This window comes from Micromys minutus, assembly GCF_963924665.1.
Source record: "Micromys minutus genome assembly, chromosome: 29".
Classification (NCBI taxonomy): domain Eukaryota; kingdom Metazoa; phylum Chordata; class Mammalia; order Rodentia; family Muridae; genus Micromys; species Micromys minutus.
Genome location: NC_137964.1, coordinates 9,802,722 through 9,829,664, shown reverse-complemented (window position 1 = coordinate 9,829,664; position 26,943 = coordinate 9,802,722). Strand labels below are relative to the sequence as shown.

At 42.4% G+C, this 26,943-nt stretch overlaps 1 protein-coding gene across 1 annotated transcript in view; it reads left to right on the top strand.

Annotated features, from left to right (window-relative positions):
* Window positions 1-26,943, top strand: part of STARD13 (StAR related lipid transfer domain containing 13) — a gene marked incomplete at its 5' end in the record, with an annotated part of 340,009 nt that overhangs the window by 72,558 nt on the left and 240,508 nt on the right. The window contains one exon of the mRNA XM_080940965.1: window positions 5,238-5,271. Coding sequence (XP_080797091.1) covers window positions 5,238-5,271 — 34 coding nt within the window. The remainder of the gene's footprint in view (window positions 1-5,237; window positions 5,272-26,943) is intronic.

Sequence of the window (26,943 nt, the reverse complement as noted above, 5' to 3'; positions counted from 1 at the left end):
GATCTTTATCTGTACTTCTGGTTTTAGAGGTTTATGCGAGGACATTAGGGACAAACGTGTCCTTTGTGTTTCATGAGCAGCAGGTGTTGATGCCGCTTTTGAGTTTGACCAGTCCTGCAGTTGTTAATATATTTATTGACAAGCCCTGAGGGTCAGAGTCTCTCAATAATGACTTATCTTAGTTTTTCTTTTAATACAGTACTGCTCTCTGTTTTACTTTAGCAGTAGATATATATCTTTTTTTTTTTTAGTTTAGACTTTTAAACATTTACTTACCTTATATGTACATGAATGTTTTGCCTGCATGTATGTCTGTGTGATCTATGTATCTAGTACCTAGGGTGGCCAGAAGAGGAAATCAGACCCCCTCCCGAAACTGGAGTTACATGTGGTTGTGAGCTGCCACGTGGGTGCTGGGAACTAAACCCAGGTCCTCTGCAAGAGCAGCCAGTGCTCTAACCACTGGGACATCTCTCTAGTTTCATATCAGGATAAATCTAAACCTAAAACAATTGCATTTTAAATTTAGCCCCAGCACATGGCAAAATATTTAAATTGTTTTTCATATTTGGAGTGTGTATGAACATGGTTTGGAATTACTGTGGTTTTAGGTATTACAAAATGAAACACCTTTAGGAGGATTTCACCAAATGAGACAAGAGGCTCTCCCCATTCCTTCACAGAATTCAGCGCCAATCAAGCAGGAAATGAGGCCACTCTAGAGTGACCCACACTACCTAGGATCTTTAGGAAGAAGCGAATCAACTGTCACCAAGCCGTGACATCATACGTTGTACGTGAGGTGATTCTCACAGTTACAAATTTCCCATGAGGATAGTGCAGTCATTCTAGGTTGTGTAAATTTCTCACTGGCCCTCTCCATACTTCCGTGCACCTAAGCCACAGAAAGATGGGGCCACACACGATGTGTATTTCTATATGCTGAGTAATCACTCAAATACTTATTGATTTAATTACCCCCAAAAGTAACCCACTGGCAGTCCTGAGAAAGGTAATCTTACTGTAGTAGCCCCAGTGAATATATAGCATAATCATACACTCTGCTTAAAGAGGTAGCTTCATTCATGTCCACAGGACTCACTATGACTCACGTTGCTAGGCTAGTGTCAACACTCTTTGTCTTTGGACTCCTTTTAACCCACAACACCTCCTCCAAACCCCCAACATTGTGTTATAAATATGGTTATAACACACATAAAGAAGTTATTGCTAAGATTTCTTCCTGGCAGAAGACACAAGCAATGTCTGCCCCTCCTCCGAAGGTCCCAGGAACAAACGGAGGCACGAGAGAGCCAAAGTTTACATGGGGAGAGCCAAAGAGTATGTTGGGCTTCCTTATAGGCTTAGAGGAGGAGGTGCCTACAGGGGAGTGGCTACCTCCCCAACAACAGCCCCCCCCCAGGCAAGCTTTTACCCAGAAGAGATGATACCTTCCTCATAACCTCAAATGGAGCCTCTTCCTCTAGTCTTCCCCAGTATATACTCTAGCCCCTCCCCTAGTGATGTGCAATTGAGGCAGAGTTGCATACAAAAGGTAGGGAGGGATGCTGGATGCTCTGGTGAGGATCATATAACCCTCCCTTATCCTGCCCTCCATGAGAGGGCCTAAACAGTCAACTGGATCACCTGGAATGGTCCTTTTGCACTGAATTTCCAAGATGCTTGGCCCAGAGGCTACTCAGTCACAACAGAAGTTCATGTTCAGCATCACATATACGATTCCTTTAGAAATAACATTTATTCTGCCTACCACCTTTTTATATTAGAAATTCATTTTATAATGATCTTCAGAAGTTATTGCACCAGTTACCACAGTTTTAAAGGTCCCCCACATATTTATACTGTAGTGTAGGCTTAGATTTTTCTAAGCCTTCTTTGTTTTGTGTTCTTGAACGATTCAGCCTCCCTTCTAGCCCACCTAACAGAGGTAGAGGAGAAAGATGGTTGCTAGGACAAGGGGCTAGTGGACATGTTTAGAAGTGGTTCTTTGGAGGCGATTCTAATCTCTGTTGTCAAGATACCAGCAGTCCAGTCCAGTAGCAAACACCAAGCACGAATCAGCAGCAGCGACTCGATTCAGCAGAAACAGCAAGGCTCCACCAAATTGGCATGAGTCAGCAGAAGCAGCAAGATTCAGTGGGAACACCGTGAGTAGTTCTTTGGCATGTTTCTTTCTATGAAATAAAGAGAGCAAAGATCATGAAAGACCAGCAAAACACTACACATTGAAAGAAGATCAGCAAGCACTGAAAGGCGTAGCAATGCAAGAGCAACCTCTCACTGTATATGGGGTTCCATTTATACTCTCAAGTGTCTGCTCCAGCAAAATACCCTCTCACATGATTTGCTTAGGAATCAAGCAATCTGGATAGATTTTCTATCAAACATATCATTATCATTATTAACATATGTACTCTTTAACATTCCACCTCAAGATACGGTTGAGGAAGCCCAGAGATGGAATGTTAAAAGGCTTCATGAAGTAAATGAAACTGGAGCTGGAGTGATGGCTCAGAGATTAAGAGCTCTAGTTGCCTATGTGTTCTAAGCTCTCCCCCATTTTCTCTTCTATTAGATTCAGTGTGCCTGGTTTTATGTGGAGGTCTTTGATCCACTTGGACTTGAGCTTTGTACAACATTTGTTAAAGACTCTGTCCTTTTTCCATTGAATGTTTTTAAGATCACTTTGTCAAAGATCAAGTGACCATAGCTGTGTGGGTTCATTTCTGGGTCTTCAATTCTATTCTGTTGATCTATCTGTACCAATACCATGCAGTTTTTATCATGATTGATGTGTAATACAGCTTGAGGTCAGGAATGGTGATTCCCCCCAGAAGTTATTTTATTATTGAGGATAGTTCTTGCTATCCTGGATTTTTTTTATATTCCAAATGAATTTGCAAATTGCTCTTTCTAACTCTATGAAGAATTCAGTTGAAATTTTGATGGAAATTGCATTGAATCTGTAGATTGCTTTTGGGAAGATGGCCATTTTTACAATGTTGATCCTTCCAATCCATGAGCCTGAGAAATCTTTCCATCTTCTGAGATCTTCAATTTCCTTCTTCAGGGACTTGAAGTTGTTCAAATATATACAAAGAACTCAAAGAGTTAAACTCCAGAGAATCAAATAATCCTTTTAAAAATAGAGTGCAGAGCTAAACAAAGAATTTTCAACTGAGGAATATTGAATGGCTGAGAAGCACCTAAAGAAATGTTCAACATCCCTTGTCATCAGGGAAATGCAAATCGAAACAACCCTGAGATTCCAACTTTTTAAGATCAAAACCTCAGGTGACAGCAGATACTGGAGAGGATGTGGACAAAGAGAAACACTCCTCCATTGTTGGTGGAATTGAAAGCTGGTGCAACCACTCTGGAAATCAGTCGAGCAGTTCCTCAGAAAACTGGACATAGTACTACCTGAGGACCCAGCTATACCACTCCTGGGCATATACCCAAAAGAAGTTCCAACGTCTAACAAAGACTTGTGTTCCATTATGTTCATAGCAGCCTTATTTATAAGAGTTAGAAGCTGGAAAGAACCCAGATGTCCTTCAACAGAGGAATGGATACAGAAAGTGTGGTACATTTACACAATGGAGTACTACTCAGCCATTAGAAACAATGACTTCATGAAATTCCTAGGCAAATGGATGGAACTAGAAGCTATCATCTTGAGTGTGGTAACCCAGTCACAAAAGAACATACATGGTATTTTCCACTTATAAGTGGATACTAGCCCCCAAAGCTCGGAATATCCAAGAAACAATTCACAAATATTATGGAGCTCAAAGAGAAGGAAGGCTAGAATGTGGATGCCTTAGTACTTCTTAAAAGGTAGAACAAAACATTCATGGGAGGAAATAAAAGGACAAATAGAGGAGCAGGTATTGGAGAAAAGATCATCCAGAGACTGCCTCACCTGGGAATCCATCCCATATGAAGCCACTAAACCCACGTACTATTGCTGATGCCAAGTAGTACTTACTGGCAGGATCCTGATATAAATGCCCCCTCAGAGGCTCTGTCAGAGTCATACTGATACAGTTAAGGATGCTTGCAGCTAATCATCAGACTGAACAAGGGGGCTCCAGTGAAAGAGCTAGAGAAAGAACTGAAGGAGCTGAGAGGGTTTACAACCCTGTGGGAAGAACATTATCAACCAACCAAACCCTCCAGAACTCCCAGGGACTAAAACACCAACCAATGAGGTCACATAGAGAGGTCCATGGCTCTAGCTGCATATGTCGCAGAGGATAGCATTGTCTGGCATCAATGGGAGGAAAGGCCCTTGGTCCAGTGAAGGTTCGTTTTCCCAGTGTAGGCTAATGTCAAGGTGCTGAGGTGGGAGAGGGTGGTTGGGAGAGGGAGCACCTTCATGGAGTGGGGGAGGGGGGATGGGGGAAGATAACATCTGAAACGTAAATACAGAGAATATCCAATAATAAAAAAAGAGCTTAAAAAAAGCGCTCTAGTTGCTCTTGCAGAGAACAGGGATTCAATTTCCAGCACCCACATAGTAGCTCACAACTGCCTGCAACTCCACTTCTCAAGATCTAATGCCCTCTTCTAGCCTCTGTGAGTACTGCATGCATAGAGAACATTTGTGTATGGGGCATAAACATAAAATTAAAAATACATTTTTTTAATTAAAGGAAATCAGCCCAGTAAAGGACACAAGGAGAAAGGAACTCATCAAGAAAAGAACAAGGGACAGTCAGAGAGGTAGAAAACACAATAGGGACAGAGTAGGGGCAATGAAGCCCCAAGGATTAAATTTCAGGGGGGGGGGGAGGGCAGCGGTCTGCACTGGTTCCTGTGCATTGCCAGAGAGTGATTCGGACTGAGACTGGTTTCCACACTGACACATTTTTTTTGGTTCTATAGGGCAATAGAACTATAATTCAATTTTCTTTTCAATTACTAAAGTGGCAAACAGAAGTATGCAAACCCTTTCTCAAGTTGAAGAAAACTAAACACATCTCCCCGGTGAATGAGCTTTTTAATTACCTTCATAAAGCTGAGATATGTAGGCTCGAATAACTTAAGAAACATGCTCTAGTCGGCTTTTCCATTTTCTTTCAGGGGGGCATTTGATTCTTATTTTGCAACCCGATGTCTTTCTGTTTATTTGCTTCAAATCTGAGTTTTCATTTTATAAAATCTGCGCAATTTTGAGGAGATATTAAAGGAGTTGTAATTTTCTTTTACAGGTGCTCGGTGACAGTCAAAGCAAAGAAAGAGAAGGTAAGGATCCTTAATGGACCATTTTCTGTTTATTCTATTATTGTTTGAAATGCTATTCAAAGAGAATCTGGACAAGTCGTTGCATTTTAACCACGCTGTGAGTGTTGGTATTGCTGGTAGAAAGTGGGTGGCCGTGGGATGACATAAAATCAGGATGGGTCCCTGGATCTTGAACACTGGATTCATGCCGTCTTCCTCTAGTTCACATGCTGCCGGGATCACTGCTAACCTCTGCTTTGCAATGCTGGTTTCACACAGAAAGGACGTGCTTTGTGTAACTAGTCATTATCCTGATTTCACACTATAGCTTAACACTATTCAGACAAAGAAGGAAAAACCCTCTCTCAAGAGTGAGGCAATTGTGGGGTGGAAACAGTTATCTGTGTGTCTGTTGCGTTGGAGTACTCTTGTGTAAATCCAAATATCCCATCTTGGCTTGCTGAATGTCTCATCTTAGCGGCTTGGTAAAGGATAGCTCATTCCTCTCTCTGTGCTTCTCCCAGCCTTCAGCAGCTCTTGCTTTCTCCTTGCTTTGGGGTTGTTACAGATGTAACGTTCTGAAAGCCTGGCCCATTGGTCTTTATCCAACATACTCACTCGTGGTCTTAACGTGGGGAAAAGCAGCAAAGGTGAATCCACTGTGAACATTTCTCATTCCTCAAGTTCATAGTTTCTAGATTGAGGATTGGAAGCAAACTCCTCTGGGGTTTTATCACAGAAATGCGAGTTTGAAATAACTGTGTCAAACAATCCTGTGGAATAAATATCTGGTTGGTAAACAAGGGTATTTTTACTTTCACACACTCATTTTTTATCATCTACTGACAACCAATTGTAGCTTTTGTGGTGCTCTGAATATACTTGACCCATGGGAAGTGGTGCTATTAAGAGGTGTGGTCTTGTTGGAGGAAGTGTGTCACTGTGGTGGCTGGCTTTGAGGTCTCCTAGTGCTTAAGCTCCACCCACCTAGTAGGGAAGACTGTCTCCTTCTGCTACCTTCAGATCAAGATGCAGAACTCTCACTACCCTCTCCAGCACCATGTCTGCCTGCACACTGCCATGCTTCCCATCATGATGATAATGGTCTGAACCTCTGAAATTGTAAGCCAACCCCAATTAAAATTTGTCCCTTATAAGAGTTGCCTCAGTAAAGGTGTCTCTTCACTGCAATGAAGCCCTAAGACAGCTCTGTATTCACAAACTTTAGATTTCTGCTTCAGTTCTTGTTAGCATCAAGTTAAATTTTAAAAATATGCACTATTTCAGAGAAAGAAAAGAGCTTTGGGAATCCCTGAAAGAAGGGAACAGGAGCCCAGATCCCTGGGTCGAACTCCCAGCCTGTGATTTTACACTCCAGTTACCCGTGGTCAGTCATAATTTGATATTTTTATTCCATAACCAAATGTTTGCATGTTTTGAACCATATCCAGTTTCGAGTTGTAAGATGATCTCTTGTGTGTCTCTATACTTGGGCTAAATTGTGGGTCATTCTTCTGTCCTTTGTATCCACAGTACACAATACCCTCCTGTCATGGCCAGGCGGGTATTGTAGTCACAGAACCATAACTTTCCTTCATAATGGCCAAACATCATATAGTCATATCAGCAGTCTTACTGTAACATACTGGTATAATTGTTATATTTTATTATTACCCACTGCTATCAATCTCTCACTGCCTTCTTATCAAATTGAGCTTCATCATGTTGTGGACCCATAGAAAGACACAACATACAGAACATTGGACACATCCATGATTTCAAACCATTTCTGGTCTTAAGATCATCTCTTCCCCCCAAAATAAAAGGGGTCCTATGGTAGTCATCCGCTGTTCTTCCGGCTCCTAGGAAATCTCTATGTTAAACTGCCAGGCGACAGAACTGGCTGGAACCTTATCAGGAAGGGTCTTCAGGGGGTGTGCTGGGCACAGCAGCTGCCCCACTAAAACTGCCAAGTGGAATCTCCTTCCACTATGAGAAATGCCTTTCTGCCAAGTGTACGTCTTCATGTTTGAGTTCTCATCTTCAGCCACATGTCAGCTAAGAAGGAAACAGGAAAAGCTCTCGTTTAAACTCAAATGATGTCCCCGATATGGAGTCTCATGAGCATCAGAGAGCTCTGTGTTTCCTCCGTGATGCTTTACTCCTGAAACGCCCCAATGCATAGCCCTGAGGCTTTTAAACACAAGTCTGGAAATTTCATAACAAGAATTAGACAGGTATTTTTTTTCTTTATATCTTAAACACATTCGGCTTGTTGCTGCGAAGACCAGTTTTCATCATGCAGAGGCTTGTGGTTGGGAAAGTGAAAAACAGTTCAAGAGAGACTGGAAGCCATGTGCACTTTCCTGGCTTCTCTAACCAGCGAAGCATCCGTGGGGCGGTCTTGCCATGGTGGAACAGTCTCAGGTGCGATGGGGATCCATCTGCGTCTTTAGGTAGCATGTATGCGGCTCAGTCTGATAAAGTTTAAATCTTCTAGCTGCTTAACCAAGCACATATTTAGTGTTCCATTTGGAAGGGAGAATGAGGATTAAGCAAGAAACCCACCGAATAAATACTGGGGTAAAAACTGCTGGCAAACGGTGTCCAGGGACAATTTTTGTCCACATTTCAATGGACAAGAGTTTCTGGATCCTATCTAAAATTCCCAAATATACAAGTCCCAATCTTATTTTTTAAATAAAATTTCACTCATTCTTTGTGCTTGTCTCTTATAACAAATTATTCCTAAATTCATCTTGAGGGGAGTTCCTCCTTGCTGTTTCTAAAACGGGAAGTCCCTTTTGCTCCTTTTGCCCTAATTTGGCCCCTCCTTCCTTGTTTCTGGTGCTCTTCTGGATTTCTCTGAGGTGGTGCGGTTGTCAGACGTGAAGACTGTCATGACAGTGGGTGTAATCACGACGCTAACGTTTGTCCTCATACCGCCACGGAGCCGAATGTCACTGCTTCCTCTCCCAGAGAGCCGGAGCGCACCATCTAACCTTCTTGACTGAAACCATCCTCGGGACCAGGAAGACCTCAGCCTGTGCACAGTCTTTCTTTAAACATTTCCTAAGTACAGCTTTCTTCAGTGAAAATCAGAAGTTTGCAGTAGAGCTCTGACTGTTTACTACAATTTACAGCAGCATAGTAAGTTTGTGTATGTGTGTGTGTGTGTGTATGTGTGTGTGTGCGATAACAAAATTGCCTTTATTAACAAATTTCTGCAAACTACAAAATCCAAAGATCTATCCCAATCACCTTCTACACCAAACTACTCCAAATATCTATTTACGCTGTTTCTCAGCCCTGGGCCTGAGGCTTCCAAAGTCTGAAGAACTCTTTGTCTCACTCTCCATTCTGGGGGGTAAATTTAAGTCATTTACATAAATCCAAACATCACAAGCTTTATGTAACTTAAAGGTTAATTAACAAGTCAGAAAATTCCCCAACACCAGGAAAAGTTTAACCTTAAACAAAAAGCAGCTTTCACAGCTGCTGTGTGGCATGACTGTCAGGAATGACAGTCCTAATTCTTGTCGATTGTAGCCTTCTCGGAAGGACCCCATCTTTGATAATGGCAGAAAGCGCAGAGACATCTGAATGTATCACTGTTCCCTTTAAACTCATTTCCTTCAAGCCTTTTTTTTGTCTCTGCTCAATCCGAGTAAGCCTTCTCATTTTAGCTATGGGATCCGTCAGCACCGACAGCAATGTGCGGACCTTTCTCTTGGGAAAAGCGCTTTGAACGTCCCTAAGAGACTCTGACTTCCGTTCTCCACAGGTCTGCTCTCGGTCCGGCGACGGAGGCTGCGGCGACATGCTGGCCGCTTGGCGCTGGGGTTCAGGGTTAGTTTTCCCATGGCCTTTAATAGTGCTTCTGGTTGCAGGATTTCTGAGTCATCTTTCGGCTGAGGAGTTACTGGGTCCACAACTGGGTCGTCTTTCTCTGATGGCTCCTCCACGGTGGTGGGCAGAAGTCTCAAAAACTAGCTCCGAACAAAATTGCTTAGCATTTGAAAAGACTGAGAACCAAGACCCAACTAGCAGAGGCGAAGTGAGCCCACCGCATAGGAAAAAAAAAAGCGATCACGGTTCTGTGGTGATATACCCAAAGGGGCCACAGCAAAGAAAGTAACATTCCAGAGGAGTCTTATATCTGATTAGAAATGAGTGTGAATCTGTCTTGATATCCAAGCGCCACATAAGGCTTCACAGTTTGCTGGGTCAAGTTAAATATAACTCTCTCCATGTTTGAGTCGAACCGGTTTGTTCTGAGTGCTTAGTTCTGGCCCTGGGAAACTTCCATCTTAAATGTGGACTGGGAAAGGAGGGTACTTTCTGTCCATCATTCCCTACCCCCTGCAGTCAGAATCTACTATCTTCTGAACAGAATTCCACAAGCCTCCTGAGAGTCCTGGGTAGCAGGGAGAAACAGGAAGTCACTCGGCAGAGACAAAATGTATATTGTACCTCGGGACCTCAAGTGGCATTTGCCTAGCTGTCCCCTCTGCTTCACAGTGAGCTTTTTTATTTTAAAAAATTAACTTATTTACTTATTTTACATCCCTTCCAAAGTTTCTCCCTTCCTCCTCTCCTCCCAGTCCTCCCCCACTTCCCCACTATCCACTCCTCCATTTCCTTTCAGAAAGGGGAGTCTTCCCACAGATCTCAACCAGCCCTGACAGATCAAGTTGCAGTAAGACTAGGCTAGATGAGGCATCCCAGAGGAGGGAAAGGTCCTAAAGGTAGTCAGAGTCAGAGACAGCCCCTGCTCCAGCTGTGAGGAGTACCACATGCAGACCAAGGTATCCAACTGGTGTGAGGACCTATAGACCCAGGTTAATCGAATCTGTGGGTTTTCTTGTGGTATCCTTGACCCCTGTGTTTCCTCCAATTCTTCCTCCCAACCCCTCGCTTCTGAAGGATCCCCCCAATCTCAGCCTAATGTTCAGCTGTGGGTCTCTGCATCTGTTCCCAGTTGCTGGGTGATGACAACTGGGCTAGGCTACTGTCTGTAAGTACAGCAGAGTATACCTCACCCAACACAGAATGAATGGCCTTCTCCTCATGTGGCTCAGATGCGACAGGTTTTAAGAAGCCTGTTGTTCTTTTGTCTCTGCCTCCTCTCTTCTCTTCCTTTGCACAGGAAGGTTTGCTGTTCTGTCCCTTAATCCCAGCGGACAGCTGCTGCACAGCTGGGTCTCAAAAGAAGCATTTGCTGATTTTTTTTCCCTAACGATCCAATTTTGGAGGGCCTCAAGAAAAGTATGTTCAACAGTACCATCTGTATTCATAAACTTATGAAGCCAATGCTGAAATCATTAACCAAAGAAGAACAGGGTTTTCCCTTAAGAGGTCCAGAGTTAATGAAGAAAGGGATTATAGAAAGCTGATACACAGAGGCATTACGCACACACATACTTCCTCTTGTATTCCTACTGCTAGTTGGAATGTGAACCTAAGAGCACAGGCAGGATTCTTAATGTGAGTTGCACTGTGTTTCTGTGACAATGGCTAATGAGCTCTTACTTACATGTCCCCTTTAAATAGTAGCTGTTGATAAAGGATTAGGTTCTGGGGCTGGGGAGATGGCTCACTGTCAATGTGCTTAGCTCCCCAACACCACAGAATCAAATCCAGGCCCGACGGCACAGTTATAATCCCAGCACCTGGGAGACAGACACAGGAGGGTCCTGGGGACTTGCTGGACAGCCACTCCAGTGGCATCCGTCAGGTCCAATGAGAGGCCCTGCCTCAGAAAATAAGGCAGGCCAGGCATACTGATGGCTGCGTCTTCTTCCTAAACTAGATATTTATATCAACACATCCTAGGCTCATGGAACACTGCGAAAGAGGGGGCAGTAAGAATGTAAGAGTTGGAAGATAGGGGGAAGGGGCACAAAATGCTGTCTTCTGGGTACAGCGTTGCAAGCCATTGCAGTCAAGAGCTCTCAACAACTGTGGGCCACAGCGAGTCTGCACAGAAGAGGGCCTACCAACAACCAGGCGTAAAACTGGGGCACAGAAGGGTCTACTCCATGCTTTCAAATATTGTCCACTAATGGATTCAGCGAATGGAGGGGTTCTTGCCTTCAGCTGACCTACTAGTGACCACAGTAGGCTCCAAGGGATAGTTTGAAACCTGTGGTCACACAGATGTGGTGTCACAAAACCAAACCAAAATGTCATGAATCTGGGAAAGGGAATGGGGGAATTGACCAGGACAGGAGGAGGGAGAGAGGGCAGAGTCATCAGAATGCATGATATGCATGTATAAAATTGGAAAAACACTACAATTTAATTTTAAAAAAGGACACCTCCCCCGAACACATAAGCTAGAAAGTGACTAAGGAAGACACCTGCCATCAACCTCTGGCCTCCATATGAACATGCCAAATGCACACATGCATGCATGCACCCATGCATACAAACACATGCATATACACATATGTATTCTGGACACTAAACTGAATCCGTAGAAGAGGTCTGAACTTAATCCAGTGTGTCTCAGAAGGCCACTACACGGAGCAAACTGAATACGGATAACCAGACCTGATTTCTCTCTTCGGTGACATTCTGAGAGCGGAGACCTGCTTCCCACAAAGGACACTATCATGACCAACAGCAGTCACTGTGTCTGGGAGGGTTTTGTTGGCAGTAAGAAAACAATACTGCTTTGTTAAAGGATTCTTTAGACAATCGATAATCCCTTCAGTGAACAACCAGAGCATCAGTGAGCTCTGTTGCCCAGAGCTGCCTCCTGCGATGCAGACCTTAGCAGAGAAGGATCTTTCTGGACTCCTTGTCTGTTTTGCAATCAGAAGGAGAAAAAAAAAAACAAAACAATTTTCTATGCAACACCATGATTTTATCTTGATGATATCTTTTTTAAAAGCCTCCACTTTTATCCTGCTATATTTATTTATTTATTTATTTATTTATTTATTTATTTATAAACAATGTTTATGACAAGGCATTTCATTCTTAGATTCTGTAGCATTTTTACAGGTTATGAAAAAGCAGAGATAAATTGGCTGTTGAAATTGTTGTATTGTACTCAAACACACAGCCTGTTGCTGTTTATACATCACAGTCATCACTGTGCTTTTAACGAGTACACAGCCCCACAGAGCTCACCCATCATATTGACAGCAGTTTTTCTACAGAGAAATGGCACATACATTGATCTCTAGCAATGAGCGCAGTCTTATGTCTTCTCGGTTCAGCCTGCTTTGTGAAGTTCTGCCTTCCCTAGATGGCTTTGCCATCAGCTTGCTGAAAATGTGGATCCTTTTAGAAGCTAAGCACCTGAAAAGGAGGGAAAGTGGGAAGGGAAGTGGGGGAGGGGAGGGGGGAAGGGAAAGAGAAAGAGGGAAGTGGAGGGGAAGGAGGGGAAGGGAGGGGAGGCGAAGGGAGAGAAAGGGAAGGGAGGGAGGGGAAAAGGGGGAAGGGAGGGTAAGGAAAGGGAGGGGAGGAGAGGGAGGGGAAGGGAGGGAGGGGAGGAGAAGGGAGGGGAAGGATGGGGAGAGGAAGGGAGGGGAGGAAGAGAAGGAAGAGAAGAAGGGAAGGGGAGGAAAGAATAGAAGAGAAGTCAAGGGAAGGGGAGGGGAGAGAAGGAAAAGGGAGGGGAGGTTAGCAACTGAAGGGAAGTAAAGGGAAAGGAAGGGAAGAGGAGGGGAGGGGACAGAATGGGAAGGGAGGAGGGGAGGAAAAATTTCTCCACATATTTTTTTTCAGAAACTAACAACTAAATGTTATTAAATTAAGTTATACTCATTTGTATCTTTTGTTAACATCTTCCAAATCCTAAAACAAAGTTGGATTTCTTCCCATGCATCAACCAGGACCTTATTCCCTCATTGGATCTCTTCCCACGCATCAGCCAGGACCTTATTCCCTCACTGTTCTTTGAGCACACAATGCCCTGTTAGCCCTCAAAGACCTGAGAAACCACAAGGTCTCCCCTGAGCCAGCTAGCACACTCCTAGGGATTCAGTAGCCAGATAAGAGGCCAATCCCTCTGCTGAACCAGTCGGTTCTGAAATGGTCTCTGTTACCTGGCCCTACAGCATTCTGTCATTAGTAAGAGAGCTCCCCGAGAACAAATACCCGCACTTAAGTTCTTTGGGTCACTGGTGCCATCTACATAATTTGACCTCCGATACACTTTTTAAAAAATCATTTATTACTTTTATTTTGCGTGTGCATGATGCTGGGAGGCATGTGGGTTGTGACAACATATACAGAGGTCAGAGGACAACCTTGTGGGGTTGTTTTTCTCCTTCCTCTCTGATGTGAGTTTCAGAGTTCAGTCTTAGGTGACAAGGCTTTTATGACGGCAAGCATGTCAGCACCTGTGCCTGCTGAACCTCCTTGCTGGCCCTTCATCACTTTTTATGAATGGCAAAAAGTCACTTAATATTCATAACAAGCCCGTGATATGTGCACTGTAACTATTACTTTGATGTTACAAAAACTGAGATTAATAGGCTTCAATTGGCTACCAGCTTTTACTCGAGTGTTAACTGGCAGACAAAACCTGATGCCAATTAATTTTAATTACATTTTGGTTTTGGCCAGATCCATTAGATATCATCATATTATATAATTAAAATAAAAGTGTCTGAGCTATTTCTCAGCCTTTTCTTTATGCTGGGTATTTAAAATATGGGACTATTTTTACACTTCTGGTCTAGCCACCTTTCTGATACTTCCATTCCCACCAGTGACACTACTGCTTGGTGGGACTCTGTAATATCTCATGGCTGGCAAACTCACATGTCAGGAATGTGTGTACATAGGGTCTTTCCATCCTTCGATTTAAACTACGTGTCTTGAAGACTTCCTTAAAGAATTTATTAATGGTATTTTATCTATCACCTGAACTTTTTCATGCATTCCTACCGTCTATCTTGATTACATATTCTGACCACTTCCCCATCTCAGTTCCTCTGTATGTGTGTGTGTGTGTGTGTGTGTGTGTGTGTGTGTGTGATACACACACACACACACACACCCTACTGAGTACAATCAGTGCTACCTGTAGGTACATGATGTGATGTGAAGTAAACATTCAACTCCATTCAACAATCCCAAACACACAATTACTCTCCCTCCTACAACCGTCAACAACCAATTGTGCCCCAACTAGAGGAGGGTCCTCAGTAGCTCCTGATGATGGGTTTCCTTTGTTTCTCATGAAAATACACACTTCATTTCTGTGGACACTTCCTCTGTCCCCATTCCCTCATCCTCCATCCCTTTAAAATCCCTCCCCCCAAAATGGTCCTTTTCTGTTTGTTCATTTCACATGTGCTCCAAGTTAAACACACAGAACAAAAGGAAATGAGCTAGGACCCAGGTCTGGGGGAGAACATGCTGCTTTCAGTGTTTGTCTTTCTGGGGCTGAGTGACCCCTCCCAGATAACAATCTCCTGCTCCATCAATTTGCCTGAGACTTCCTTATTCCTTATAGTTGAGTACTATAATTGTACTATATTTTCCTGACCCACCTTTCCATTGGTAGACATCAGGATTTATGGGCAATATTTCTCCATAATCCAGAATGTTATCTTCGTACATTACAAAACTAAAATAATACAAACTAAACCCCCAACTGCGCTATTTCAGAGGGTGAGCACACGGGCAGCAGAGATGGAGTCTTCCATTTGAGTCTGTGTCGAGGCACTGAGGAGTTTAGCCCTCGTTCCTCATTGTGAATGCAGAGTAACAGCTGCCCTGCTTGGCATCTTTAGTATGTGGTTAAATGAAGTGGCAAATGGAAAATGCTAAGATGGTGCCTGCACTGGGCTGGCACCTGGAGCTATCGCTTACATGGTTATCTGCAATGCTTTTTCTTATCATCATGAAGCTCTCTACTGTTCCCTTTATTGACTGAGTATGAAATCATGCTCAGTAAAGCATGTTAAGGATGAATAAATATACCACCCGTAAAATAATGTAAAGAGAAGACCCTTAGCTCATTCTCTATGGGTTATTAGAATAAACTCCATGTGTCCTCAGATATAAAATGTACAAATGTCTCATTACAGTGCTATGAGTCCTTCAGATAACACTGCCCACAGTAAGCTGCGTCCTAAGAGAGTATATTTGCTGACCTTTGAATTCAGTCTACAATTGGTGAAGACATACCACAATGGAACACCTCTAATGTAGCAAGTGAAACGACACAGAAATGTTTATGATTAAATGAACACGTATTTAATACCTAGTGTCTCCACCTCTGCTATAATGATCTGGTGCGTAGCATGACTAGTTTGCATTCAGAAGAAGTAAATGTAAAGGGAGTGTTCTGTGAAAGCGATGGAGATGAGAAAGAATAAAATCTAATATCATGGGGATTGCTAAGCTGAGAGAGTAGAACGTTTCTCTTCTTACAGATGTATTCTGCTTCAGGTACTGTGATAGTTAATCTCCTGCATTATTACATGGGCAGGGAAGGAAAAAATATATCTCCTCCATAAAATCCTACCAAGCATTTAAAGACACCAGTGATTATTTCCTTCCACAGGCAACAAAAAATTGGAGCTGAGCTGGAAAAGGAAACTCTGTTATAATAACGTAGAGAACAGCCACCGGGAAAAGCAGAGATACAGGGACACAGGCCTGGTGAGACTGCACTGCAAGTAGCTGGGGTGCAGAGAGGTCTGGGCCAAGTGTGCGGAAAGCGCCCCCCCATTTGGTTCAGGGGAGCAGGAACTCTGCCATAGGGACTTGGTTTCCACCCAGAAGGCACTTGTGTGTGGACCAAACACTTACACCATTTGCCACCTGGAATAGCATAGATCCAGGGCCACAGGTTTGGTGAGACTGCGTTGCAAGTAGCTAGGGCACAGAGAGGTCTGGGCCAAGCACAAAGTAGGTGCGGCCCTCCGGTTGGTCCAGGGGAGCAGGAACTCTGCCAAAAAGGCTCAGGTCCACCCGGAAGGCCCTTGTGTGTGGACAAAATCCTCAAGCCATTTTCCACCTAAAACAGCGGAGACCCAGGGACACAGGCCAGGTACACGGGAGAGATGTGAAACAGTCACTGACAACAAGACCACATATAATCACAGAAAACGAGATGGCAAAAGGAAAGCGAAAGAATTTTCCCAATGGAAACGAGGACAACCTGGCAACATCAGAGCCCAGCTCTCCCATCACAGCAAACAGCTGAATGACAAACACTCCATAGAAAGAAGACTCAGATCTGAAATTGTACCTTAAGATGATGGTGGAAATCTTTAAACAAGAACGGGAGGAAAAGCATAAAGAAATAGAAACTTTTAAAGAGGAAACACGAAAAATACTCAAAGAAATCAGAGAACTAGAGGAAAACAGAACCAAAGAGGTGAAGGAATTGAAGAAGGAATTTAAAATGGAAATGGAAACAATAAAGAAAACACTAAAAGAGACAACCGTGGAGGTAGAAAACCTATAAAAGAAACCAGGAGTCACAGATGCAAGCATCTCCAAAAAACTACAAAAGATGGAAGAGAGAATCTCAGGGGCTGAAGACAACATTGAAAACATAGACAAAACAGTCAGAGAAGATGCGAAAACCAAAAAGCTCCTAACCCAAAATGTCCAAGAGATCCAGGACACAATGAGAAGACCAAACCTAAGGATAATAGGAATAGAAGAGGGTGAGGAATATCAACTAAGAGGCACAGTAAATATCTTCAACAAAATCATAGAAGAAAACTTCCCTACCTTTAAGAATGAGATGACCATGAGTATAAAAGAAGCCTACAGAACTCCAAATAGATTGGACCAGAAAAGAAATTCCTCCCGACACATAATAGTCAAAACGCCAAGTGCCCAAAGCAAAGAAAGAATACTAAAAGCAGTAAGGGAAAAAGGTCATGTAACATATAAAGGCAGACCAATCAGAATCACACCCGACTTCTCAACAGAGACTATGAAAGCTAGAAGATCCTAGACAGACATCATGCAGACCCTAAGAGAGCACAAGTGTCAGCCCAAGCTGCTATACCCAGCAAAACTCTCAATCACCATAGATGGAGAAACCAAGATATTCCAGGACAAAACTAAATTTACACAATATCTGACCACAAACCCAGCACTACAATGAATTATAGGTGGAAAACCCAAATACAAGGAGGGAAACTACATCCTAGTAAAAACAAGAAAATACCTAAGCAAGAAAATCAAAACCTGAAAGACACACAGGCACAATTCTACCTCTAAATGCAAAAATAGCAGGAAACAGCAACCACTATTCCTTGATATCTGTTAACATAAATGGATTCAATTCCCCAATAAAAAGATATAGGCTATCAGACTGGATATATAAACAGAATCCACCATTTTACTGCATATAGGAAACTCATCTCAGAGACAAAGACAGACACTATCTTAGAGTAAAAGGTTGGAAAAAAACCTTCCAAGCAAACGGCCCCAAGAAACAAACTGGAGTAGCCATTCTAATATCGAATAAAGTAGATTTTCAAACAAAAGTTATCAAAAAAGATAAGGAAGGACACTTTTTACTCATTACAGGGAACATTTGTCAGGAGGAACTCTCAATCCTTAACATATATGCTCCAAATACAAGAGAACCCATATTCATAAAAGAAACCCTACTAAAGCTCAAAAAATACATTGCACCCCACACAATAGTAGTGGGAGACTTTAATACCCCACTCTCATCAATGGACAGATCAGGGAAACAGAAACTGAACAAGGACACAGTGAAACTAACAGAGGTTATGAACCAATTGGAATTAATAGACATCTACAGAACTTTTCATCCTAAAAAAAAAGAATACACCTTCTTCTCAGCACCTCAAAGCACCTTCTCCAAAATTGACCATATAATCGGTCACAAAACAAGCCTCAATAGATATAAGAAGATTAAAATACTCCCATGCATCCTATCAGATCATCATAGTCTAAAGCTGGTCTTTAATAACAACAAAGACAACAAAAAGCCCAAATACACATGGAAACTAAACAATGCTCTATTAAAAGATAGCATGGTCAAAGAAGAAATAAAGAAAGAAATTAAGGGTTTTCTAGGATTTAATGAAAATAAAAACACAACATACCCAAACCTATGCAATGCAATGAAAGCAGCACTGAGAGGAAAACTCATAGCTCTGAGTGCTTCCAAAAAGAAACTGGAGAGAGCATACACTAGCAACTTGAAAGCACAGTTGAAAGCTTTAGAACAAAAGGAAGCAGATACACCCAAGAGGAGTAGACGACAAGAAATAATCAAACGCAGTGCAGAAATTGACCAAATAGAAACAAAAAAAAAAAAAAAAAAAAAAACATTCAAAGAATGCACAAAACCAAGAGCTGGTTCTTTGAGAAAATTAACAAGATTGATAAACCCTTAGCCAGACTAACTAGATGGCAAAGAGAGAGTATCCAAATTAACAAAATTAGAAAGGAAAGTGGAGACATAACAACTGAAACTGAGGAAATTCAAGAAATCATCAGATCCTACTACAAAAGCATATACTCAACAAAGCTGGAAAATCTGGAGGAAATGGATGAATTCCCAGACAGATGCCATAAAATAAAGTTAAACCAGAACCAGGTAAACGATCTAAATAATCCCATAACACCTTAAGAAATAGCAGCAGTCATCAAAAGCCTCCCAACCAAAAAAAGCCCAGGGCCAGATGGGTTCAGTGCAGAATTCTATAAGACATTTATTGACAACCTAATACCAATACTCTCCAAACGATTCCACAAAATAGAGTCCGATGGAACACGACCTAACTCATTTTTTGGGGCCACAATAACCCTCGTTCCTAAACCACACAAAGATCCTACAAGGAAAGAGAACTTCAGACCAATCTCACTTCTGAACATTGATGCAAAAATACTCAACAAAATCCTTGCAAACTGAATCTAAGAACACATCAAAATGATCACTCACCATGATCAAGTAGGCTTCATCCCTGGGATGCAGGGATGGTTTAATATACTGAAATCCATCAATGTAATCCACCACATAAACAAACTCAAAGGAAAAATTCCACATGGTCATCTCACTAAATGCTGAGAAAGCATTTGACAAAATTCAACACCCCTTCATGTAAAAAGTCTTGGAAAAAACAGGAATCCAAGGCCCATACCTAAACATAATAAAAGCAATATACAGCAAACTAATAGCCAACATCAAACTTAACGGTGGTAAACTTGAAGCAATTCCACTAAAATCATGGACTAGACAAGGCTGTCTACTCTCCCCCTACCTATTCAACATAGTACTGGAAGTCCTGACCAGAGCAATTAGACAGCACAAGGAAATCAAAAGGATACAAATTGGAAAGGAAGAAGTAAAAACATCACCGTTTGTAGATGACATGATTGTGTACATAAGTGACCCCAAAAATTCCACCAGAGAACTTCTACAGCTGATAAACAAGTTCAGCAAAGTGGCTGGATATAAAATTAACTCAAACAAATCAGTAGCCTTCCTCTACTCAAAGGACAAACATGCAGAGAAAGAAATTAGGGAAAAGATACCCTTCATAATAGTCACAAACAATATGAAATACGTTGGTGTGACTCTAACTAAGCAAGTGAAAGACCTGTATGACAAGAACTTCAAATCTCTGAAGAAGGAAATAGAGGAAGATCTCAGAAAATGGAAAGATCTCCCATGCTCATGGATTGGAAGGATCAACATTGTAAAAATGGCCATCTCAACAAAAGCAACCTACAGATTCAATGCAATCCCCATCAAAATTCCAACCCAATTCTTCATAGAGTTGGAAAGAGCAATGTGCAATTTCATCTGGAATAACAAAAGACCTAGAATAGCAAAATGCATCCTCAACAACAAGAAAACATCTGTTGGAATCACCATCCCTGACCTCAAGCTATATTACAAGACAATCGTTTTAAAAACTGCATGCTACTGGTACAGAGATAGGCATGTGGATCAACTGAATAGAATTGAAGATCCGGAAATGAGCCCTTACATATATGATCATTTGATTTTTGACTAAGGAGCTGTAAACATTAATTGGAAAAAGGACATCCTCTTCAACAAATGGTATTGGTCCAGCTGGCACTCAGCATGCAGAAGAATAAAAATAGACCCTTTCTTATCTCCTTGTACAAAGCTTAAGTGCAAGTGGATCAACGATCTCCACATTGAAACAGGTACACTGAAACTATTAGAAGAGAAAGTAGGGAAAACCTTAGAACACATAGGCACAGGGGAAATTTTCCTGAACAGAACACCAATGGCTCATGCTCTAAGGTCAAATATAGACAAATGGGACTTAATGAGATTGCAAAGTTTCTGTAAGGCTAAGGACACTGTCAAGAAAACAAAATGGCAGCCAACAGATTGGGAAAAGATCTTTACCAACCCCACATCAGATGGAGGCCTAATATCCAAGGTATACAAAGAAATCAAGAAGTTAGACACCAGAGAATCAAACAATCCTATTAAAAAATGGGGTACAGAGCTAAACAAAAAGTTCTCAATTGAGGAATATCAAATGGCTGAGAAGCATCTAAGGAAGTGCTTGACATCCTTACTCATCAGGGAAATGCAAATCAAAACAATGCTGAGATTCCACCTCACACCAGTCAGAATGGGTAAGAATTAAAATTCAGATGACAGAAGATGCTGGCGAGGATTCAGAGAAAGAGGAATACTTCTCCACTGTTGGTGGGGTTGTAAACTGGTACCACCACTCTGGAAATCACTCTGGCTGTTTCTCAGAAAATTGGAGTTAGTACTACCTGAAGACCCAGTTATTCCACTTCTGGGCATATACCTCAGAGATGCTCCAACATACAACAAAGTTACATGCACCACAATGTTCATAGCAGCCCTATTTATAATAGCCAGAAGCTGGAAAGAACCCACATGTCTTTCAGTAGATAAATGGATACAAAAATTGTGGTATATTTGCACAATGGAGTACTACTCAGTTATCAGAAACAATGACTTTATGAAATTCTTAAGAAAATGGATGCATCTAGAGAATATCATCCTGAGTGAGGTAACCCAGCCACAAAAGAACAGATATAATATGCAACTGATAATTGTATACTAACCCCAGAAAGCTCTGAACACCCCAGAAACAACTCACAGACTGTGTGAAGTTCAAGAAAAACAAAGGCCAAAAAAAAAAAAAAAATTGAAAAACCATTATGTTTAATCTTTACACACCAAGAAAACTTGACTATTTCCGGGTTATATCTTGTTTTACATGTACTTTATGTTCATTGTAACTAGTAAGATCTTAATGCACACTATCAAACCTTTAAAAAAAAAACCCAAATAATGACAAAAATGTATTCATATACTTTTATGCAAAAATGCTTTTAAAATCTGCACATTTATCTTTGTTTTTTAAAATAAAGTTGTTCAATTAAAAAAATAGCATAGAGAACAATTGGATAATTGACCAATGGGAACAGCTCAGGAGCACCCAAATAAGCCAAATATCAATAAATGATTTAAACATCAATTATCATATCTAACAGTTAGTTTAAAATGATGCAACAAGGATATGGATATCCAAACATAATGAAAAAGCAATTACCAAGAGAGTGCTTAGCAACATGCTAAACAAACAGGTGAGTACAGCGTGTCACCGTCCTTGGCGATGAGATTTTGAATGAGGGGACATGACTGAACAAGGTGACAAGACTTTTTACAGTCTTCCCGAAGTCTAGAGCATAGCACCATCACTGAGAATTTTATCAAAACCATGTATGCAGAGTGGAATGGGAACCTACTGCTATGGAGCTCAGATGACAACTCACAAAGCAGGGAATTTGGAAACTGTGGAGGATGTACAGCCACTCACTGTGAAGTCCCGGTGTTTCCAGTCAGGGCACGGTGTGAGTCCTCCCTGCTTCCCCGATGTGCACTTGTTCAGGAGGCTCTCCAGAGGGAACCGCTGACCAAGAATGGAAGGCACTGCCCAACGAGACAGTGTGACTTGAGGTGAGGCCGCTCCTGGAATAGGCTTGGCCACACATTTCCTTTGTGCTCCTTCAGCTGTTTGCTGCCTGCATTCGTGTGCCAATTGGCAGTAAGTTCATATATAACAACACCCCCTCCCATCTACACAGGATAGCATCCAAGACCATCTATGGGTGCCCAAGACAACACCGAGCCCCACTAAACCACATTTTTCCCCATATATGCATGCTTCAATAAACTTTGATAATAAACTAAATACAGAGATTTAAATCAATTACAAACCATAGAATATGGCAGCTGTACTAATTAGTAACTATGGCTTCTCTTATAAAAGGCCTCCAGCAAACATTTACACCAGCATTAGTATTTTCACACCACAGTAGACTATAGATGATTAAAATGAGGACAGCAAGGTCTCAGAAAAAGGAGGGTCTATTGTGATTGTAACCAAGATCTTCACATGGACAGCACAACTTTTGTTCTTTGTTTAAGTGTTTTGATGACGTTGACACTCTCCTGGTATCCGATGTTAGTTCTAGAAGTCACATGAAAATCAGCACATCCGTTAGTAACCACATCTCAAACCAGCAGACTCTGCGTGGGGTTATAACTCACCTTTGAGAGTCATCTCACAACTGGGGGGAACAAGACTTGGTAGTTGGTTTTCTTTTTAGAGTTCTGTGGCTTTAACATTTCCATTCTGATCTGAGGTTCTTTTGCATTTGGATAGCTGCTTATTACAAATACTATCAACTGCCCCCTGTAGCCAACCCGTTAAGTTGATAATTGCATTCATGTTGCATATGACCCCATTCGCTAGAAGATATGAAATAATTGTCTTTCTTCTCTCTCATTATCCTTTCTTGCTCCCATTCCTTTAGACCTCTTCTTCCCTGGGCCCCCATATCTCCCATGGTGCATGTCTGTGTATCTGTGTGGTGTGTTCTTCATTTGACAGAAATGCACGATACTTGTTTTTCTGAGCTTGTCCCATTTCTCTTAATGATGATCTTCAGATGCATTTATTTCTCTGAAAAAAAATAAAAGACATGATATTATTCTTTTTCATAGCTGAAGAAAATTCTGTTGGGGGATTTCTCAATCCATCTGCTAATGGGCACCTCAGCAGCTGTGAATAATGTATGCATCCTTAGAATCATTTGCGCTTACACCCAAGAGTTGTTTAGCTAGGAAGTGGCAGATCCACACGGGAAGGTGGGAAGGTCACAAGTGGGAGAAGGAGGGGAGAGATGGGAATTGGGGGTGGGTGACCGTGTAAGGCACAATGCTGTGCAACTCTGAACAGGTCAAAATGAAACCCAAGCACCAAGTAGAAAACACACATTTCTAAGACCCAGTTTCCCTTCTCGGAAAAACTGATGACCCCGTTAAAACAGCATCTGTTCTCCTCCGATGCCCCCGTGCTCTGGGGGCTGAATTCCCCTTTCCAACCACACATGCACGTGTGCAGTGTGTTCCATGCTCTCTGTCGGGAGAGTTGCCATCTCCCCTTTCTTCCAAACGCCGTCTTGTCCTTAGGTCAAATCAAATAGAATTTGCTATCTACAACCCTTGGGGCTTTCTCCTCTACACTCCACATGATCATTGTAAGTGATTTTCTCACTAGACCAGTCCTTTGCTTTCTTTCTTCTGTCGCCGTGTCTAACACACGGTTAACTCTATGGACATGAACTGGAGACACTGAATTAGTGACAATGGTCTTGGCTCAGACTTCTAAGAGCTAAAGACCCCCCGATGCCCAAACAAAGCAAAACAAAAACAGACATTCAATAAATGAGATATTTAATCCGAATGAAAACTGCAGCCCGTGGCAAAATACCATTATATTCCAATTTTTCTGATAAATATCCTGTGCCTTAACCATTGCTGTAGTGCACTTAAGAACAGAGATAGCCAGGGAAATGCTACCAGCTAGGAAAATGCTTTGGGGTAAATACCAGTGTAACCTGTAGGCTGCGTGATTAAAAGTACTTTAAAAATCAATCTTATTAAAGATTACCCCTCATGGTTTCCATAGTGTATTTAAGGGAGATTGGGGGTCAGTTTAAATGTATTTATTTTACAGCATATAATTTTTAAAAAATAACTGTTATTTGAAGGTATTCAGGAAGTCAACGTGATACACAATCTTGTAAAATGAAAACCTGAAACTATTCCAACTGATGAGAGGAAATGGTGAAATGAGAAAGCATTGCTCCAAAGCCAGCTTCTATCAAAAATGCAGGAGGGTGTTTTCTGGAATGAGAGAGAAAATGGAAAAAGTTTTAACACCCAGGGTAGCAAAAGCCCCTGTTTCCTCTCTGCCGTCTCCGTGCCTTTCCTCTGCAGAACAGTGCCCAGCACCTGCTTTCCTGAAGAATTCTCTAGATTTAATTAACACTGTAAATGTCTGCTTAGATAAGCTATTTCTCAGAAGATTTAAAACGGGACTCTTGCTATTGTCCGATAGTTTGAAAAAGCCAAGTATCAAGTCAGAAATGCTGCCACGAAATAGACAAGCCATAAATTGTAAAATCAACACATTAAAGACCTTCTTCTGGGAAGCCACCATTGACGGTAAAAGTTAGCAAAGGAATTTTAATAAGAGTAGCTGGGACTGGAGAGGTATGGTTCACAAGAAATGTTATTAAGAAAATGAACTGTACCTGTGCAGTGGTGGCTCATGCCTTTAATCCCAGCACTTAGAAGGCAGAGGCACGTGGATCTCTGAGTTTGAAGCCAGCCTGGTCTACAGGGTGAGTTCTAGGACAGCCAAGGCTACACGGTGAACCCCTGTCTTGAAAAACCAAAACAACAACAGTAACAACAAGAAGAAAGCAAAGGAAGGAAGGAAGGAAAGAAGGAAGGAAGGAAGGAAGGAAGGAAAGAAGGAAGGAAGGAAGGAAGGAAGGGAAGTAAGAAGGGAGGGAAGGAGAGAGGGAGGGATAGAGGAAGGAAGGGAGGGAACGGAGGGAGGGAGGAAGTAAAGGAGAGAGGGAGGAAAGGAGAGAGGGGAGGAGAGAGGAAGGAAACAAAGAAGGAAGGAAGGAAAGGAGGGAGGGAGGGAGGGAAGGAGGGAGGGAGGGAAGGAGGGAGGGAGGGAGGGAGGGAGGGAGGAAGAAAAGGAGAGAGGGAGGAAGGAGAGAGGGGAGGAGAGAGGAAGGAAGGAAGGAAGGAAGGAAGGGAAGTAAGAAGGGAGGGAAGGAGAGAGGGAGGGAGAGAGGAAGGAAGGATAGAAGGGAGGGAGGGAGGGAAGGAAGGAGAGAGGGGAGGAGAGAGGAAGGAAGCAAAGAAGGAAAGAAGGAAGGAAGGAAGGAAGGAAGGAAGGAAGGAAGGAAACTACCCAGGTATGTCACTTCAGAGCACTCCAAGACTCAAAGCTGGCCATACAGGAGATCAGTGCTGGAAAGAGAGGGCAGTCAATGCTCCGTAAGGCGGGGTGTTGAACTACAAAGGCTCCTGCTGCGGAAAGCTGGGGCTCCAGAGATGTTTGTGTAACATGATAAGATGACGCACAGCACAGCTTCCTCACTTGGGGAGGTATTTGTAACTCCAGTGAAGACAAGCGATTGTCTCATTACAAGGAGGCCACAGGGATCATGTCAGAAAGGAGATGTTCTAGCCCCTCTCACCGTGAGATGTGTCACCAAGTACAGACTCTAGGGCCAAACACTCCATCATGCACCAGATGGGTGATGTAAGAAGCCTGATGATCTGAATGTACTCAGTGCTGTGTCCGCTGGATACGGACAGTCACGGCACCCCCCAACATTGTCGTAAGGATGCAGTACATCGGAAGTTCTAAAAACAGTATCTGATCTATAATAGAAGATGCTAAATATCTCAAAAATGTCTATTCTCCTGCTTTGTTCTGGGCAGTGGGCATATGATGGGACATAAAACTTGATATTTCATAAAGCCTACTCACTAGCCTGGGGCAAAGAGACAAAAGAAAGTGATTTCTGAGCTAAGGTGATGGCGTGTCCTGGTTTGCTCTCTGTTGCTCTGATAAACACCATGATCAAAAGTAATGTCAAGAAGGAAATTTTTATTTGATTTATGATTCCTAGGTCATAGCCCATCACTGGGCAAAGGCAGGGCAGGAACTCACATGAGCAGAGACAGGAACCATAGAAGAATGCTGTTTGCTACCTTCCTCATACAGTTCAGGCCTACCTGCCCGAGGATGGTACCCATGATGGACTGGGTCCTCCTACATCAACAAGCAATTAAGAAAATGCCCCCACAGAGCTCGCCCTGGTGGTTTGGATGAGAGACCTAGCGGGCTCACCAGCTCAGCAACCATCCAGCCCCAGCCCACTGAGTTGGCCCACCCCCAAATCTACAGCATCTGTGAAATGTTGGAGCACATGAAAGGGTCAGTTCTGTTGATCAAAAAGCTGCAGGATCTCCATGACACAGGGCAACAAGAAGCTGGACCTCGAGCCAGACCAGTGACTCATTGGAATGAACATTCGAAAGTGGAGATGTGTGGACAGAGGGCTACACTGTGGGACACACTGACATACTCCAGCTTCCATGATGAGATGTTTTCTATGCTATGTTTTATTCCCTTTGTGTGTGTTTTATTGGGTGGGGGTGGAGGTTGCCAGGGTGAAGGGCAGCTACAAGAGGATAGGAAGAAGAGTTTTGTAAAACTCACAAACAATCAATAGAAAGTTAAAAGAGGAAAGGAAGATGACTCACAGACATGCTCGCAGGACACAGGGATGGAGGCGGTTGTTCAGTTGAGGGTC